Source organism: Bubalus kerabau, chromosome X, assembly GCF_029407905.1.
Source record: "Bubalus kerabau isolate K-KA32 ecotype Philippines breed swamp buffalo chromosome X, PCC_UOA_SB_1v2, whole genome shotgun sequence".
Lineage (NCBI taxonomy): Eukaryota > Metazoa > Chordata > Mammalia > Artiodactyla > Bovidae > Bubalus > Bubalus kerabau.
The window spans coordinates 104,775,597-104,794,500 of record NC_073647.1 but is presented as its reverse complement, the minus strand read 5'-3'; the positions used below and the strand labels follow the sequence as shown (position 1 = coordinate 104,794,500).

The 18,904-nt window shown below is 40.3% G+C and overlaps 1 protein-coding gene across 4 annotated transcripts in view; it reads left to right on the top strand.

The window, feature by feature from the left end:
• Positions 1-18,904, top strand: part of SHROOM4 (shroom family member 4) — a 245,463-nt gene that overhangs the window by 218,464 nt on the left and 8,095 nt on the right. For all 4 annotated transcript variants that reach the window (XM_055565531.1, XM_055565530.1, XM_055565532.1 and 1 more), the window contains one exon: positions 14,942-15,754. In XM_055565531.1, the coding sequence (XP_055421506.1) occupies positions 14,942-15,754 (813 nt within the window). The remainder of the gene's footprint in view (positions 1-14,941; positions 15,755-18,904) is intronic.

Below are 18,904 nucleotides of genomic sequence, written 5' to 3'. Positions count from 1 at the left end.
CAACAAAATTTAATTCCAGGTAGTTGTGCTCTTGGTTGTCTCCCTCCACTGTTATTTAGTTTGTGTGCAGAGAATGCAAATACATTTTAATATTAGCAGGAGGGGAAAAAATTGGTGAGTAGCTCTGCTGGGAGGAAAAGGTACATAAATGTGAAGTATTTAATAGCTCAAAGAAATTATTTTATGGATTCTCTCTCTTGGTTTTCTGTACTTACAATTGCCTCCTGTGGTCTTTTCCATTTTTCCACTTTGCACAAACCTTTCAAATGTGTAGGGTGTATATATACATATATAGCCACAGTTAATCCTCACAGCAACTCTGTGTGGTTAAGCCTTATTTTCCCGATTTGACTGATAAGGAAGCTAAGACTAAGAAAAGGTATTGCTATACTATTATTAATAACAACAACAAAAGGTATACTATCTAACATTTATTGTTTATTGTATATCAGGCACTGCTATAAGCATTTTCATGTGAATTATTTTATTTATTACTAACCATGACCCTATAAGATAGTTACCTTTTACTGACACAGTTTTAAAGGTGAAACTTATTCACAGATAGATTAAAGTCACTTGCCTAAGGTCAAACAAGCATCTGACTCCAGAGCCCATTACTTCTGGAATTATACAGCAAGTACATGACTAAATTGGAGCATTACCCAGGTTTTTCAGTTCTAGGCCTAGGGCTGTCTTCCTTCTTTTTATCATACCACATCATAAGCAGAGTGTGGACCATCCAGTACACATTTCCTGTTTGCCAATTGAATGAAAGAAAATGGGTAATTGAGAATTGAATCTCATTTCATTAGGTAGAGTACACTTTTCAGGAAGGCTTTACCAGCTAAGAAGAATGAAACCTTCAGAGGCAAGAAAGGATTTGTCAAAGAGCATGACAAAGTGAATTTAAATACTTGGGTATTAATTTAATCCTGGCCACACAAAACTTATTCAAGGAAAATCAAGAAACTCTAATGGGAGAAATAAAGACATGAATAAATGCATAGCTATTCTCTGCTTCAATTTGGGAAGACTAATACAGTAATGATTACAATACTCCCTAAGTTAATATATAGATTTAATACACTACCGATTAGAATCACTGTGGGATACTTTATAGAACTTGTCAAATTCATAGTGAAATTTATCTGAAAGAAAAAGTGGGCAGGAAGACCAAAGAATACATTTATTTGAAGAGGTAATGGTGGTAGACTTACCCTATCAGATTTTAAAGTTTGCCATAAAGTGACAGTTATTAAAACCATATGATAGTGGGTTGAAAAAATGTCAAACAGTGAAATTAAATAAAAAAGAGAGATTCTAGGAACAGATTCTAAGACTACAGAGCACATTGGAGGCAACTGTGAACTGCAGAAAGCAATCATCTTTCTTCAATAAATGTTGGGAACTGTAGGTATCAATATGGAGAATAATTAACTTAGAGCTGCAGCACATACAATACTCTATAGTATAAATTTCAGAAAGCAGACCAGTGGAATAGCATATTCATTCCAGTTATGGATGGAAGATAAATTTGTGCCTATTAAATGGAGGATATCATCAGAGACAAGATGGATGATTGTTATATAAAAGTTGGGGAAAGAAACTTTTGTACAACAAAATGTAATAAAAAGCTAAATAAGAGAATGAGAAAAATGTCTGGGGTCAGCATCACAGATAACAGTTGACTGTCCAAAAAATATAAAGAATGGATACAGATTATAGAAGGTCAGCTTTCAGATTCAGCTTCATAAAGGACAAAGAAAATAAACAGCCAATTTACACTTGAGGAAATAAAGACAGTAAAATCATTGCATGGAAAAGTACAACCTCTATACCAATTAAACAAGTACAAATAAAAACAACTTCAAGGTGTCACAATCAGCTTATTAAATTATTAACAGTTGATTGAAATTATAAATAGAAATTACAAAACCCTATCTTGACAAGACTTGAGGAAACAGTATGTGTTTCATGGAGCAGTATAAATTAGTTCAGTTTTCTTAAAAGACAATCTAGAAACATGTGACAAGAGTTATAAAACTGTAAATACTCCTTGATCTAGCATGCCCCCCAAGGAAGTAACCTAAAAAGAGAAAAGTAACTTGTTTAAAGATATTTGTAGTAGTGCTATTTATAATCATGGAAAAGATTTACCAATCTAATATATCATCATGTTGGTATAGAATATATCCGTTAACTATGATGGGTATACAAACATTGGGTCTTGCACAGATTTGACTATTTGTAATAATATTAACAACAAAAAAGGCTAAATTCTAAACCACATGTTGAATCTGATAGTAGCCATGTACAAAGAAGATTCAGAAAGGAATCTGGTAAAATGTAAACAGCTGGAGCTGAATGCGTGTGATGTTCTTTGGGTACTTGTCAACTTGCTGGAATTCATAACAAAAAAGAAAATCTGAAGAAGAGGCAACCCATATTGGTTTGATGTAGGCCTGCAAAGTTAAAGATCAAGGGCTTTGGAAAAATCCCTGTACCAATGACAGACAGTGTTACTTAGCAGCCATGCTTGATCTCTCTGTTAGCTAGAATTTGTTTTGCTAGAATTCTCCATCAGCTAGCATTTCTGCTTATCTGTCTTGACTTTTCTGAGGCGGTACATCACCAAGCCTCTGTGAATCTTCAAACTTGTCACCATCACTACAACATAGAACCTCTCCCTCCACTCCCACTAATGAACATTTTATTATCTGACTTAGAGCCATTACTTTCTCAAGACCTTTACATTGCTCTTCACTTCCATCATCAGCACTAGTTGGCAAGTAGTTTGCATTACAGAGAAGCATTTTTTCTCTCTACCAGGGTTACTGTGCACCTGTGTACCTTGACAGCAAATAGAGACCCATCAAGCCACATTGACATGCGAATGCCAAGTGGTTGACTAGCCTCCCTCCTTTGCTTGGTGACTTGCCCTGCAAACCAGTATTATAATACCTTGCAAGTCAAATTCATACCCTTTGCATAATGATAAGTTACTACACTTCATGGACCTTTAGGGTTACTCTTAAAGGGTTAAAACCTCAAATGGTATATACATGCATGCCAAAGAACTACTCTATAATAATAATTGCCGTTCATAATTCAGCACCCAGATTGCCTTTTAAACTATTTGAGATAAAATTATGTTCTTTGTAACTTTGGTATTAAATCTATTCCCCTGTCTTTGAAATTCAATACCTTAACACCTGGTATCAGAGAAGGCAATGGCACCCCACTCCAGTACTCTTGCCTGGGGAATCCCATGGACGGAGGAGCCTGGTAGGCTACAGTCCATGGGGTTGCGAAGAGTCAGACACGACTGAGCGACCTCACTTTCACTTTTCACTTTCATGCATTGGAGAAGGAAATGGCAACCCACTCCAGTGTTCTTGCCTGGAGAATCCCAGGGACGGCGGAGCCTGGTGGGCTGCCGTCTATGGGGTCGCACAGAGTCGGACACGACTGAAGCGACTTAGCAGCAGCAGCAGCAGCAACACCTGGTATACATGGGCATTCAAATATACAAAAATTGCTCTCTCCCTCTGGCACATCCATTGTTTAACAGTGGTGGGGTACTGAATTTCCTTAAATAGCATCAAGATTCCCAGAGCTTTGTGGACCTCCAGTATACTCATTTTATTTTGTACATCTTCATCCCACTTGTCACATGGGTGGTATGTATATAGTTAATTAAATTTCCTTTTTGTTTTAAGAGTTTTTTAAAATGGGTTTATACCTCTTAAGATACTCTAGTAAGTTGGGAACCTGGAAAATAATGACTGATTAAAGCAGTGTATCTCAAAGTATGATTTGGGACCAGCAGTACCATCATCATTCTGAATATTGTTAAAAATAAAATTTCTACATCTTGCCTCAGATTTACCAAATCAGAAATTCTGGGCATAGGACTGAGCCACCTGTGTTTTGATAAGCCTTCCAGGTGATTCTGATGCATGTTTAAATGTCAGAACCACTGGCTATTAGAGAATAGAGCCTCAATAACCTCAGGCAGCCTGATCCTCTGTTAAATTGTGCTGGTGGATATCAAACCCGCCTGACATCTCAACAATACATTATGTACACTTAAAATGTCTTTTATTAAATCTTTTGAGAAGGTTATGAGAATGCTGAAGAGTCAGCATGTTGTGCTGGCATAAACCATGGGCATTGGAGTCAGATGGACCTTGGCTGTAACTTCTCCCAGCTGCTTACGTTGTTTAACCTCCCTGAGTCTCATTTCTAACATGGGCAAGAGAATGCTCAAGCCACAAGATTGTCTCAAGGATGAAATGAGATCAAGTCTGTTAACTGTCCAGCCCTGTGCCTGACACATGATGGACTTTGAGTAAACAAGAGCGATCACTACCCTCCGTTAGCACCATGTTTGTGACACTACATAGAATTCAGAGGAATAATGGGAAAACCTTGAAAACTCCAAGCTGGGATCATTGGAGAGAAGGATCTAAGCTTCACCCAAGATAGCCACAATAAAGCAAGGACTTCTCAGATCTCTTCAAAGGACACTTTGCACCAGACTCCTGGGGGCTGTATCATGCCAGGGCAAATCATGCCACTTGTGTTTGCTGTTACCAGACTAATTGTTCCTTACTTGAAGTTCTGTGGCCCCAGAGGTGGAGAAGGGTGGCAACAATAAGCGTTTTGGGCCCTTCTCCCTCCCTGTGTAGCCTCCTTGTGTCTCACTTCCTGGATCTTACAAATATTTCCTTCAGCAATAAGCTGGGAGTGGCTATTTCTCTTGGAGCAGTCGTATCTTTTAGCTCCTGAGAAAGGGGGAAGGGGAGATGGAGCTGGAACTGTGCCATCTCGCGGCTGAGATCCTGGAATGCCAAGCTATTGTGGTGAGGCTAAAAATAAAAATTCCAAACAAGAAAGCTTCAAAAGGCCAAAGGAGGCAGGAGGAGATTTTTTCAGCCTCTGCAAATATTAGTTTTCATTTTCAATTACTATGAACCCCTCCCCAAAGAAGATTGTAACAAAAGGGGAAAATCTATTTATCAGAAGCACAGTCTACCTGTGCCAAGAGGAAAAGAGAATAACAGCCCAGGACTTGGCGCATGATTTGCTTTTGTTTTTGAGATGTAGTCTCCTTGGCTGGTGTCAGCAAAGCCCTTTCTCAGACTTAGCTTTCATGCTTCCTCCCCTCTCTTCAGCAAGGAGCCAAAGTCTTTGAGAACACCTTGTGATGAATGTAGTGTGAGTACCTTTTGCCTCACTCCAGGAGTCCTTGCTTCAGTGTGATTGTCCCTTGGAGCCAAATAAGGCAAGTTCCAGTCCAGACACTACTACTACTCAGTAGCTGGTAAAATTAATTACCCTTTCTAAGCTTCAGGATCCTCATTTTCAAACTGGCAGTAATGGCATAGTTACTTCAGTGAGCTTGTATGAAAAGTAATAGAAATACATAGGCAGAAGTGCCTACAACAGTGCCTGACACATAGCAAGCAATAAGTAAGTAACCATAGTTCTTTTTCCTTAATGAAGTTCCTTATCCTCCACTCTAGGGAAGAATCCTTACTTGCTTGCAAAGAAAACTAGATTTCTATGCATATAGGGCCTCTAGAGGACACTGTTCTTGGCTTGAGCCTGAAACACTTCAGTGGAAGCCTCCCATTCACCAGTCTAGGGCTTCCCGTGGCACTAGTGGTAAAGAACTCACTTGCCAATGCAGGAGATGTAAGAGACTCAGATCATGATCAAACCCATGTTTGATCCCTGGGTCAGGAAGATCTGCTGGAGAAGCGAATGGCAACCCACTCCTGTATTCTTGCCTGGAGCATCCTATGGACAGAGGAGCCTGGCGGGCTATGGGTCATGGGGTCGCAAAGAGTCGGGCAGGACTGATGTGACTTAGCATACATGCATTCACCAGTCTACTTCAGTTGTTAGTGCCTGGAAAGCAAGGACTATGGGTTTTGCTCCCCTTAGATCTGGTCATCTTGCACAGTGTAATACTGAATGACAGCTTGGAATGACGTATATACACATTGGCCCAGCTGATCTCTTTGAGGGCAGTCCTTACCCTTTTCTGGAGTCTTGCCTATTTCTGCTCCCCTCATGTAAGTGACTCTAAAAGGATTAGGCTGCCCTTACACAGGCCATGTTGGTGGGAGGGATGTGCTTTTCAAATTCAAATTTATGCAGAGAATAGCAATGTCCAGGTTGCCTTGCTGGAGCCCCATGCCACGGATAGTGTTATAGTGCCATGGATTGGGTCACTGAATGTTCCTACAAGAGTGTGCTCTTTTCTTCCAACTGGTTCTGGAGTTGGCTACTTAGAGGTTAATTCTGTAAGGCTGACATAACTGATTAATGCCTAAACAAAAAACAACTTAGAATATCTAGTCTTGTTGATCCTCACACCGCTTTTAAGCCTAAACTTGGCTTTTATTCTCTCTCCTTTTCAAGTAGTTGAAAAGAGTGCGTAAATGAACCTATGGTTAAAATCCTTGTTAATCTAGTGCCTCCTGGCTCAGCAACCATGTATCTGAGCTAAGACCCAAGTTCTCTTGGTTTCTTGGCTATTGAGTAGGGCTGAACATTAACCAGAGGATGGTGCAGTTCAACTCTCTTGATAAGAACAAGGAGTAGGGCTGAAGCATACAGAAGTGAAGGTTGTACACTGCACAGTTTGTATAATCATTTGCAGGGACCCTGAGTAAGTGACTTCACTCTAACAATAAGTATCCTAGTCATATCCGACTCTTTGTGACTCCATATACTGTTCCCTGCCAGGCTCCTCTGTTCATGGAATTCTCCAGGCAAGAATAGCATTCAGTTCAGTTCAGTCGCTCAGTCGTGGCCGACTCTTTGCGACCTCATGAATCACAGCATGCCAGGCCTCCCTGTCCATCACCAACTCCCGGAGTTCACTCAAAGTCACGTCCATCGAGTCGGTGATGCCATCCAGCCATCTCATCCTCTGTCGTCCCCTTCTCCTCCTGCCCCCAATCCCTCCCAGCATCAGAGTCTTTTCCAATGAGTCACCTCTTCACATGAGGTGGCCAAAGTACTGGAGTTTCAGCTTTAGCATCATTCCTTCCAAAGAACACCCAGGACTGATCTCTTTTAGAATGGACTGGTAGGATCTCCTTGCAGTCCAAGGGACTCTCAAGAGTCTTCTCCAACACTACAGTTCAAAAGCATCAATTCTTCGGCGCTCAGCTTTCTTCACAGTCCAACTCTCACATCCATACATGGCTACTAGAAAAACCATAGCCTTGACTAGATGGACCTTTGTTGGCAAAGTAATGTCTCTGCTTTTTAATATGCTCTCTAGGTTGGTCATAACTTTCCTTCCAAGGAGTAAGCATTTTTTAATTTCATGGCTGCAATCACCATCTGCAGTGATTTTGGAGCCCAAAAAAATAAAGTCTGACACTGTTTCCACTGTTTCCCCATCTATTTGCCATGAAGTGATGGGACCGGATGCCATGATCTTCATTTTCTGAATGTTGAGCTTTAAGCCAACATTTTCACTCTCCACTTTCACTTTCATCAAGAAGCTTTTTAGTTCCTCTTCACTTTCTGCCATAAGGGTGGTGTCATCTGCATATCTGAGGTTATTGATATATCTCCCGGCAACCTTGATTCCAGCTTGTGCTTCTTCCAGCCCAGCATTTCTCATGATGTACTCTGCATAGAAGTTAAATAAGCAGGGTGACAATATACAGCCTTGAGGTACTCCTTTTCCTATTTGGAACCAGTCTGTTGTTCCATGTCCAGTTCTAACTGTTGCTTCCTGACCTGCATATAGGTTTCTCAAGAGGCAGGTCAGGTGGTCTGGTATTCCCATCTCTTTCAGAATTTTCCACAGTTTATTGTGATCCACACAGTCAAAGGCTTTGGCATAGTCAATAAAGCAGAAATAGATGTTTTTCTGGAACTCTCTTGCTTTTTCCATGATCCAGCGGATGTTGGCAATTTGATCTCTGGTTCCTCTACCTTTACTAAATCCAGCTTGAACATCTGGAAGTTCGCAGTTCATGTATTGCTGAAGCCTGGCTTGGAGAATTTTGAGCATTACAAGTGTGTGAGATGAGTGCAATTGTGCAGTAGTTTGAGCATTCTTTGGCATTGCCTTTCTTTGGGATTGGAATGAAAACTGACCTTTTCCAGTCCTGTGACCACTGCTGAGTTTTCCAAATTTGCTGGCATACTGAGTGCAGCACTTTCACAGCATCATCTTTCAGGATTTGAAATAGCTCAACTGGAATTCCATCACCTCCACTAGCTTTGTTCATAGTGATGGTTTCTAAGGCCCACTTGACTTCACATTCCAGGATGTCTGGCTCTAGGTGAGTGATCACACCATTGTGATTATCTTGGTCGTGAAAATCTTTTTTGTACAGTTCTTCTGTGTATTCTTGCCACCTCTTAATATCTTCTGCTTCTGTTAGGTCCATACCATTTCTGTCCTTTATCGAGCCCATCTTTGCATGAAATGTTCGTGGTTCTGTCATTTATGAATCACCTTTGCATGTACCTAGCATCATTGCTAGATCCTTTTTATATGGTTAATCCTCACAGCAGCTTTGTAAGATAGATATTTTACTAAAACTGAGATAAATAAACTTTGCTCAAGGTCACAAAACTTTTGGGTTCTGGAGACAGATTTTTAAATTTTACTGGAAGTCAGACTCAAGTCTTTCTAAACACTGTGTTCTTTCCACTCTGCTTTGTTGTCTTCCCTGTGCCCTGGGAAGGAAAGAGTGGTAAATTTAATGACTATCACAGAGCAGGGTTATTTCTCACCAGAGCAGCAGGACATTGACCCCACCAGAACCTTTGGAGATGTTGCTTTCACTATCTGCATCTCGTAAGATCTAGATTGGAGATGAAGGTGGGGAAAAGTGGGAGAGGCAAAGACAGAAGGTAGGAATGTCTGTGCTGAGGGCTGGGGCACATACTATATAGATGGGAAGCCAACCTAACTGGAACAAGTAACTATCCCCAAACCTCTTCCCCCAAACCACAACACTCTCATCTTTTTCACCCTGGATCTTTGTAGAAACAAAGATACTATAGAAATAGTATGACCCCTGAAATATTGATATTAGAATCCCTTGGGGGCAGTTGTTTATAGATTCCTGAGGTATTAAATCTCAATTTTTAGAGGTGGAGCCGAGGAATTTGCGTGTTAAACAACATCTTCAGGTAATTCCAATTAAGAGCTACTTTCATTAGGAGCAACTGCCCCAGACCAATGGTTTCCAACTTTTTGGATCATGCACCCTTCTCAGAAAAGGTCTTTTGAACCTTTAATATGTGTTGGTAGTTTATTAATAAATTCCTTATATCTGCTAATGTTCTAATATTTCTGTTTTACATGCAAAATGGTGAGTTTTGCATTAGTATTCTTCGATGAAAATAATCTCTGGTTTTCCTTTATGTATGTTCTAGTCTCTGGGTTTTGGTGTTGATGTTATACAGGATTCTTTTCATCTCCCTTTATTCTCTAGATTCCAAAATCTAGAAAGGGTAAATAGCATATGGGTTGTCTGGTGCTTAAGGTTGGTAGAATTAACACTGGTGGCTCAGACAGTAAAGAATCTGCCTACAATGCAGGAGACCTGGGTTCGATTCCTGGGTCAAGAAGATCCCCTGGGGAAGGGAATGACTACCCACTCCAGTATTGTATTGTTGCCTGGAGAATTCCATGGACAGAGGAGCCTGGTGGGCTACAGTCCATGGGGTTGCAAAGAGCTGGGCATGACTGAGTGACTAGCACTTTTACTTTCTTTCAGAATTAACACAAGACCATGGGAGTATAGGGCTTCCCCTGTGGCTCAGCTGGTAAAGAATCCACCTGCAGTGTGGGAGACCTGGGCCCGATTCCTGCGGTGGGAAGATCCCCTAGAGAAGGGAAAGGCTACCCAGTCCAGTATTCTGGCCTAGAGGATTCCATGGAATGTACAGTCCATGGGGTCCCAAAGAGTCAGACATAACTGAGCGACTTTCACTTCACTCACATGGGAGTATGCTATCTTTTGGTCAAATTTATCAATTTTTTTTCCTATGGTAACTGGTGGTTTAGATATTTTCATTTTTCTGGAATCAGTTTTGGTAATTTTTGTTTTTCTAGAAAACTATTCTAAGTTTTCAAATTTGTTTTCATAAAGTAGATCAAAGTGTTCTCTTACTGTTTTCATTTAGTCTGTAGCTCTGGTTATTTGTCCATTTCTAATTTTGTGCATTTAGGGTTTTTAATTAGCAAGTGGATAATCTGTTTTATGGTTTTTTCTTTTAAAGAAAGTTGTTGGCTTTAATTATTAGTTCTAACATTTGTTTTCTAGTGTATTAATTTCTGCCACTAGATTTATTTGCTTAGTTCTATTTTTGTGTCTCTTAACCTTCTTTTGTTGAAAGCATAATTCATTTATTTTGTTTTTATGTATTAATGTATTTAAGACTATCATTTTCTTAACCATTGCTTTAATCATCCATATTCTCTCACTTCTGATATTTTCATTATTGTTATTTTCTAGGTAGTCTACAATTTTAGATTGTCTCCTTTTTTACTAGAGTGGAGGATATTTTCTCCCTTTCATTTTCTATGTGCTAGAAATATTTGTTTTTCATTAATTTTTAATGTTATTGTATTGTGACTAGATACAAGTCTGTGTGTATTAGTCGCTCAGTCATGTCTGACTCTTTGTGACCCCATGGACTGTAGCCCGCCAGGTTTATCTATCCATGGGATTCTCCAGGCAAGAGTACTGGAGTGGGTTGCCATTTCCTTCTCCAGGGGATCTTTCCTCCTCAGGGATAGAAACCAGGTCTCCTGTATTGCAGGTGAATTCTTTACTGCCTGAGCTACAGTAGTAGCTCTTCTACTTCTACTTTTTGGTTTTATATGTAGTCAATAAAAAAAATTTTAATGGGCCCTTAAAAAGAAAGTAGAGTCTGTTTTTGGTATATGAAGAAATTTAGATTTTTTTTTCATTACCTTTTGACTATCATATCTGTCATCAGCTGAAACAGTCTCATATTTTGTTTCTGCTTTTTTCTACCTATACATTTTCTATATTTTTGCTTTATGAATTTTGATGCTATATTACTTGGTACATAAAGATTCAGGATAATTAGATTTTGTCTTTTTTAATCATTAATATTATAGTGTCCTTCTTTGTCTTGTTTATTACTTTTTGCCTTTAATTCAACATTTTAAAAATTATATGAGTATCATGGCCCCTGGAATTTTTTTAATTACCTCATTTATTAAATATTTATGAATGCCTACTATGTGCCAGGCACTAGGTATCAGATGAATGACACACACAAGATCTCTGCCCTTGTGGGAATGTATGCTCTGAGAAAAACAAAACAGAAAAAGGATAATTAAGGATAAGTTGTCTCTATTTTAGATTAGGTGGTCAGAAAAGACCTGTCCACCTGATAGCATTTATCATCCTATTACTTCCCACTCACCGTCTTGTTTGTTTGCTTCCTGACCAGGGGAAATGGCAGGTGGAACAGTTTGTACACAAGGAATTTTTATAATCTTAAGAAGCTAGAGGTGGGCTAAGGTCCAAATGAGAATAGAATGGGGAATGTGTGGCTATGAATTTCTGATCCACATGAGGGATGAGCTAGCCAGGATGGGGACTGGAAATGAGGGGAGTGAAGGAGATTTTGCTTTCCATTCTGTCTCATTTTGGCCACCATTATGTGTATTATTATTTTTAAGGAAATATTTTCAGGCTCCAACATGACTACTGAATGGGTATTCTGTCTGATGGTTTAATTCAACTGCTGGAATTTCCTGTCAGGAGGCAGTACTTAGCATGATGCTGATTGCTCACAGGCTAAAGCAGGAAACCAGATCTTCTGGCTTAGAGAGTTTAACTCTTCAAACTCTGAGACTAAAGAGATGTCCTTTGCTTTGGTCATTCTTTATTATACCGAAGTTTGACTTTTTATACATATTTAAGTAAACCTAGACTTCTTTTCCTTGGATATACTTTTCTATTACAAGATGAGAATTTCTTATTTCACCTCACAAGTGACAGATTTTAAGTTTTCTGATAGTTTTTTTCTTATAAGTATATAATATATACATATATAACACATATATTAACATTTTATACACACCCCCCCTTAACTCTTGAATCTGGAATTTATTTTGATATATAATATATGGTACAGCTTCAAATAACACTGCTCCTCTGCTATTGTCTCAAAAATATATTAATACATCTTTATCTTCTTGTTATGGAAGGTGAATTATACATTTTTATAGTTTGATATTAAATATGTCTCTGGACTTTCAATTCCATTCTATTAATCAGTAAAACACTGTTTTAATTACAATTGCTTTATATTATGCTTAATGCCTTACTTAGCTCCCATTCTTCTGTAGCAAAGTATACATTTTATTATACAGTAGTCCTCCCTTATCTGTGGGGGATACATTCCAGGACCCTCAGTGGATACCTGAAAACACGGATAGTGCTGAGCCCTGTATATACTATGTTTTTTTCCTATACATATATACCTATGATAAAGTTTAATTGGGTGGTGTGTGTTAGTCACTCAGTTGTGTCCAACTCTTTGAGACTCCCACTATAGCCTGCCAGGCTCTTCCGTCCATGGAATTCTCCAGGCAAGAATACTGGAGTGGGTAGCCATTTCCTTCTCCAAGGGGAATTAGGCAGAGTAAGGGATTGACAATAATAATTAATAATACAATAGAACGTTATAGACATATTCTACAATAAAAGTTAGGTGAATTCTGTCTCTCTCCTTGATCAACTTCTCAACTCTGCCAGAAACATGGCAGTGGCTTCTTCATTGGCAGATGCAGCCTTTCCAGTAACTTTTATGTTTTTCAGTACAAACCTATTCCTGAGTCTTTATAACCATCCCTTACTTACAGTAGTCACTTATTTCAGGGAATCCCTTGCTGAAGTCTTCATATAGGTTTCATGTTTTCTGGTGTAACACGTTGCTGTCAGCCAGAACATGTTTTCCATTTATGTCTTGCATCCACAAATTTAATGCCCTTTCATCTTAACTGAACCCTTCTCACGCACTGTGGCCACAACTTTTGCACTTTGAGGTATGATAGCAGAATGAGCACATTTTTTTTTCCTTTTTCATAATTTGACAGATAGAAGATTCATTCTTACTATAGATCTTAGCAACCTCAGCGTATGATTTGTTCCCTTTCTTTATTAAGTCAAGAACTTTCACCTTTTCACTTAAAGGAAGATCTTTATGGTTTCTCTTGGCAGATCTAAATTGCCAGCATCACTACTCTTGGGCTTTAGGGCCATTATTAAGTAAAATAAGGGTTACTTCTACACAAGCACTGTGATACTGTGACAGTCCATCTGATAACCTAGATAGCTACCAAGTGGCTAATGGGTGGGATCCACTGGACAAAGGGATGATTTACATCCTGGACAGGATGGAGCAGGACAGATAGAGATTTTATCACACTACTCAGAATAGCACACAATTTAAAAGTTTTAGTTGTTTATTTTGGGAATTTTACATTTACTGTTTTTTGGACTGTGGTTGAATATAGGTAACTGAAACCATGGAAAGTGAAACAGTGGGTAAACGGGGATTGTTGTATCTTTCTTTATTTTGCAACTTAACAAAAAACATTCTACAGTTAAAAATTCCTGTTGAAAATTCTGTTTAGAATTGCATTAGAAGGGTATATTTAAAATCCAAAATAGCAGATACTTCTGGATGGCCTTCTTGATGTTTTTTGGCATGAGAACATGGACAGAAAGTATACATGCCAAATTCATGATATAGCTTGTGTGTAGAGAGGCAGCAGGGTTATAGAAGTAGGGGGTGAAACAAAGGGGTATTATTTATTTATTTTAAAAATTCATGGGGAATTCCCTGGTGGTCCAGTGGTTAAGACTCTGCCTTCCAATGCAAGGGACATGAGTTCAATCCCTGGTCAGGGAACTGAGATCCCACATGCTGCACTGTATGGTCAAAGCAATCAATGAATAAAATTTAAAAACTAAAAATCATGAAACATAGATGGCAACATATTAAAATATCTTAATTCTGGGAAGTAGGTGGGGATATTTATTATAGCAGTCTCTGTATATTTTAAAACATTTGAAATGTTTCACAGTTAAAACAAAAACAAATGTAGCAGGATAACCACACTTGCAAGCCCCAGAACACTGCACATTCAATCTGAGTGAGTGGGGTGGTGTGTATATCCAGACTTTGGAGCAAGACTCTCCATGTTTAAATCCTAGTTCTGCCACTTACTGCTAATAGCTCTGTGACCCAGAGCAACGACTAGGTTATAATTATAATAGCTACTTCCTAGGCTTGTTGTGAGGATTAAAGAAGTTAAGACATGGAAATCGCTTAAAACCATGTCTGGCACCTGGATGTTAGCTATCAATGTTATATATCATATATTAGTATTACTAATATTATTTTTTTAATCCCCCTCATTTTTTAAAATTTTATTTTATTTAACTTTACAATATTGTATTGGTTTTGCCATATATCAAAATGAATCTGCCACAGGTATACATGTGTTCCCCATCCTGAACCCTCCTCCCTCCTCCCTCCCCATACCATCCCTCTGGGTCGTCCCAGTGCACCAGCCCCAAGCATCCAGTATCGTGCATCGAACCTAGACTGGCGACTCGTTTCATATATGATATTATACATGTTTCAATGCCATTCTCCCAAATCATCCCACCCTCTCCCTTATATGGAATTTAGAAAGATGGTAACAATAACCCTGTATACGAGACAGCAAAAGAGACACTGATGTACAGAACAGTATTACTAATATTATTACATTTACTACCTATATTATATTGTTTTGTTGCCATTTTAAAATTTACATAAATGAGGTTATCTAAAGTGATGGGACCATCTGCAGTGTGCTTGTTTTATCCAGTCTTCATCTGCTGTTTTGCAGGGAAATGGCTCATTCCAAGGCTAGCTTTTCATGGGCAACCCCATTCCATCCTTGCCTTGAGAACCCAGCACTGGACTTGTCAAACTACCGAGCAGTCTCTTCTCTTGACCTCCTTGGAGACTTTAAGCACTCCTCCAAAAAAACAGAGGAAACCTCCGTTTATGAAGAGGAGAGCTCCCTAGCCTCCATGCCTCGCCCGCTGCGCAGCCGTGCCTTCTCAGAAAGCCACATCACCCTGGATCCTCAGAGTTCCCAGGTCTGGGAGCAGCATAGGAAGGAGCTCTTCAACAAAGTTGATGAGACCCAGCCAGATGCTCTGGGTGCCAGGAAGAAGGCCTTTCCTCCTCCTCGTCCTCCTCCTCCCAACTGGGAGAAGTACAGGCTCTTCCGTGCAGCCCAGCAACAGCAACAGCAGCAAAAGCAGCAGCAGCAAGAGGAGGAAGAAGAGGAGGAGGAGGAAGAGGAAGAAGAAGAGGAGGAAGGGGTAGAGGAGGAGGAAGAAGAGGAGGAAGCGGGGGAGGAGGAGGAGCTGCCACCCCAGTATTTCAGTTCAGAAACCACTGGTTCCGGTGCCCTCCATCCTGAGGAGGTTCTGGAGCAGCCCCAGCTTCCGGCCTTTGGCCACCTGGAGGCCCCAAGGCAGGGCTCACAAAGCCTCCCAGCAGAGCCAGAATCCTTTGCTCTGCGTTCCAGTGATTTCCTGCCTCCAGTAAGGGGCCACTTGGGCTCTCAAGCTGAAAAGGCTCAACCCCCTTGTTATTATGGCATTGGTGGGCTTTGGAGGACATCAGAGCAGGAGACCACTGATTCCAAGTAAGTGCTTATGAAAGACATTAGGTCCCTGAAGAGGGGGCAGCATGAGTTTGAATTCCATCTCCACCATTTGCCAGCTGTATGACCTTCGACTGGTCAATTAAACTATTCCCAGTCTCATTTTTTCTCACCTGGAAAATGGGCATGATTCTACCTATTTCACATGGTTCTTGTGAGAATGAGGATAATCCACGTAAAGGACATAACCCCATGCTTAGCACATAGTAGGTGCTCAGTAGGTGGCTCAGATGATAAAGAATCTGCCTGCAATGCAGGAGACCCAGGTTTGATCTCTGTGTCAGGAAGATCCCCTGAAGAAGGGCATGGCTACCCACTCCAGTATTCTTGTGTGGAGAATCCCATGGGGTCACAAAGAGTCGGAGTGACTAACTGAGCGACTAACCCTATCCCTAAATAGCACTACTGAGATACTGTATTTATCATTTCTAGTTTGTCTTTAAGGTACTCATCAGTTTCTGGCCCCTGAGGGAGAAGGCATTAAGCCTTTGTTGCCTATTCCAGAAGCCTGGTTCAAGTCCTCTTCTGCCTTTTCTTTTGCTTGCTCTCTAGAATAAATCGCCAGCTCACAACCTGACTGCCTGGGCTTCTAAACTCTTCCCCTGTGCCCAGTATCAAAGGTGTTCCTGGAGTTCACCATTCCTTACAACAGCCAAAGGCATTCTTTTCACCTTCCACTTTATTCATCACCCCACCCTTACTTCCTCTGCCTCTTTCCTCTGAAGCATTTGCTTCAGTGAGCAAATGGTACTACCAAAAGTGGTAGTTGACAGAGTTAGCTGTCTGGGAAGAGAGGCTGAAGCAGGAGTGTAGTCTGACTGGAGAACTGTTCCCTTCACCGTGCCCATGCTCAGCAGCATGCCCCACACTGTGTGGTTGTCCTCTGTGCTCCAAAACAAGAGCTTTGACATTCAGTTCTGCCAGTCCTCCTGCAGAGAGCTCCACCCACTCTCTGCAGGAGGTGGGGATAAGGGGCAGGTGTCTATCCTTTAAGTGCTTTCCTTAAATAACATTACAGAAGGAACTTGCCTGAGTTTTGTTGCTATTAGAAGTACCTTATTATTGTGTCTTTTACTGATGGACAAATCTGTTAATTGATTATCTGGAGCTGCTGCGGCTAAGTCGCTTCAGTCGTGTCAGACTCTGTGCAACCCCATAGACGGCAGCCCACCAGACTCCACTGTCCCTGGGATTCTCCAGGCAAGAACACTGGAGTGGGTGGCCATTTCCTTCTCCAACGCATGAAAGTGAAAAGTGAAAGTGACGTCGCTCAGTTGTGTCCGACTCCTAGCGACCCCATGGGCTGCAGCCTACTAGGCTCCTCCGTCCATGGGATTTTCCAGGCAAGAGTACTGGAGTGGGGTGCCATTGCCTTCTCCATATCTGGAGCTAGCTGAGAAGTTTTCCAGCCTCACATGCCACAAGCCCAGCACTTACAGGGCCTGGCTCCCAGACATGGAGATCTCTTATCAGATCTCTAATGGCTCTTTCTCAAGCTGCCCATCTATCTGAAAGCATTCTTATTGTAATTAGAGAGCATCATGGAGTTTCCATGATCTATAGTGAACTTTGTTATGAGTAAGAAATAAGGTTTTATCATTTTAACCCAATGAGATTTCTAGGTTGTTTATTTATTACAACAGTGATGTAGCCCAAAGTTAATAATACAACACAGATGGGGTTTTGATCCTGAACCCAAGTTCTAGTATTGACCACTTGATTCCCCATCTCACTGATTATGATAGAAATTGCAGCTCCTTGAATACCTAAGGCTACTTTTAAAATCCTGTGCTCTAGGTCTTCTAATAATTTTATAAGTACCTAATATTCTATTAAACCCCATTCTTTGAAAATACACAAAAGAAAGCTTTGTGGAAAGTGACTGTGGATTGTTATCTATCACAGCAGGGAAAAGGTAAGCCAACATAGGACATAATCGACACTTAATATTTTGGAAGAGGGAATGAATAAATGAATGAATAAATACGTATTAAGCATATGCTATATGCCAGACACTGCTTGTCATTTTAAATCTATTATTTCAGTGAATCCTCCCAATGACCCTATGAGCCCTTATCCTTATTTGACAAATAATGAAACTAAAGCTGAGTAAAATAAGGGACTACTTAACTCTGAATTACACAGAAAAGACTCAAAGCCAGATCTGACTCTAAAAATCTATGCTTCTTTTGCCATTCTGGGCAGCCCCTCTCAGGGAGCTCTGGTTCCTGCAGTAGCCAGGCCTTCACTTAGATCTCATGTCTCCTAGAAGGCAATGTGCACCAGAGGTAGTAAAGCCCCAGGCTTACCCCTTCCAGCCTCCTAGTCCTTCCTCTCTATGTACTTCCGTTCACTGTGGCACCTTGTCCAGAGAGAAGGAAATTGCTAGTACTAGGGATTTTATAACTTAGTCCACAGATTTGTTTTTGCTTAATGACTGCGGGATGTGAGGGGAAACATTTGCACAAAAACCTGGCTTGTGGTGGCAAAAAATCAATTATATATGCTTCTTTGAGTGATGGAGATTTAAGGAACATCATTTCCAACATAGCTAATATTTCATTGCCTGTTCTCTGTGTGCCAAGTATTGTTCTAAGCACTTTTGTGTATTGACTGACTTAATCTTCACAACAAACCTATGAAATAGATACCATTAGTCTCCTACATTTTTTTTTAGATGAGGAAAGTGAAGCACAGGGATATAAAGTAAGTTGCAGAAGATCATAAGTAGCCAGAACCCAGATTGTCTGGCTCACTGTGCCCACTGCATCACCCCAGGAACTCCTCAAGAAGATCCTATTCCAGGCCCTCAGAGAGCACAGAGTCCTACCCAGCAGGAAGTTTTTAAGGTTTTATAAGAGAAAGTAGTACTAAGGGCAAGTAGATGTGTAATATTTTGAATCTAAAATGTAAAAAAAAAAGAAAAGAAAGACATCCTAATTTCAGCCAAGTTAAACTAGAGTATCTCTATAACCCACATACTCTTTTGTTAAAAAATGTCAGGATACACATAGAAGCAGGTGAGTGGAATTATCGAGTGTTGGTTAAATCTAATAACTGATTCAAGTACAGGTATAGTTTGCTTTATGGACTCTGTGCATTTCTTCTCAGTAGTCTGGAGAAGGAATCTGC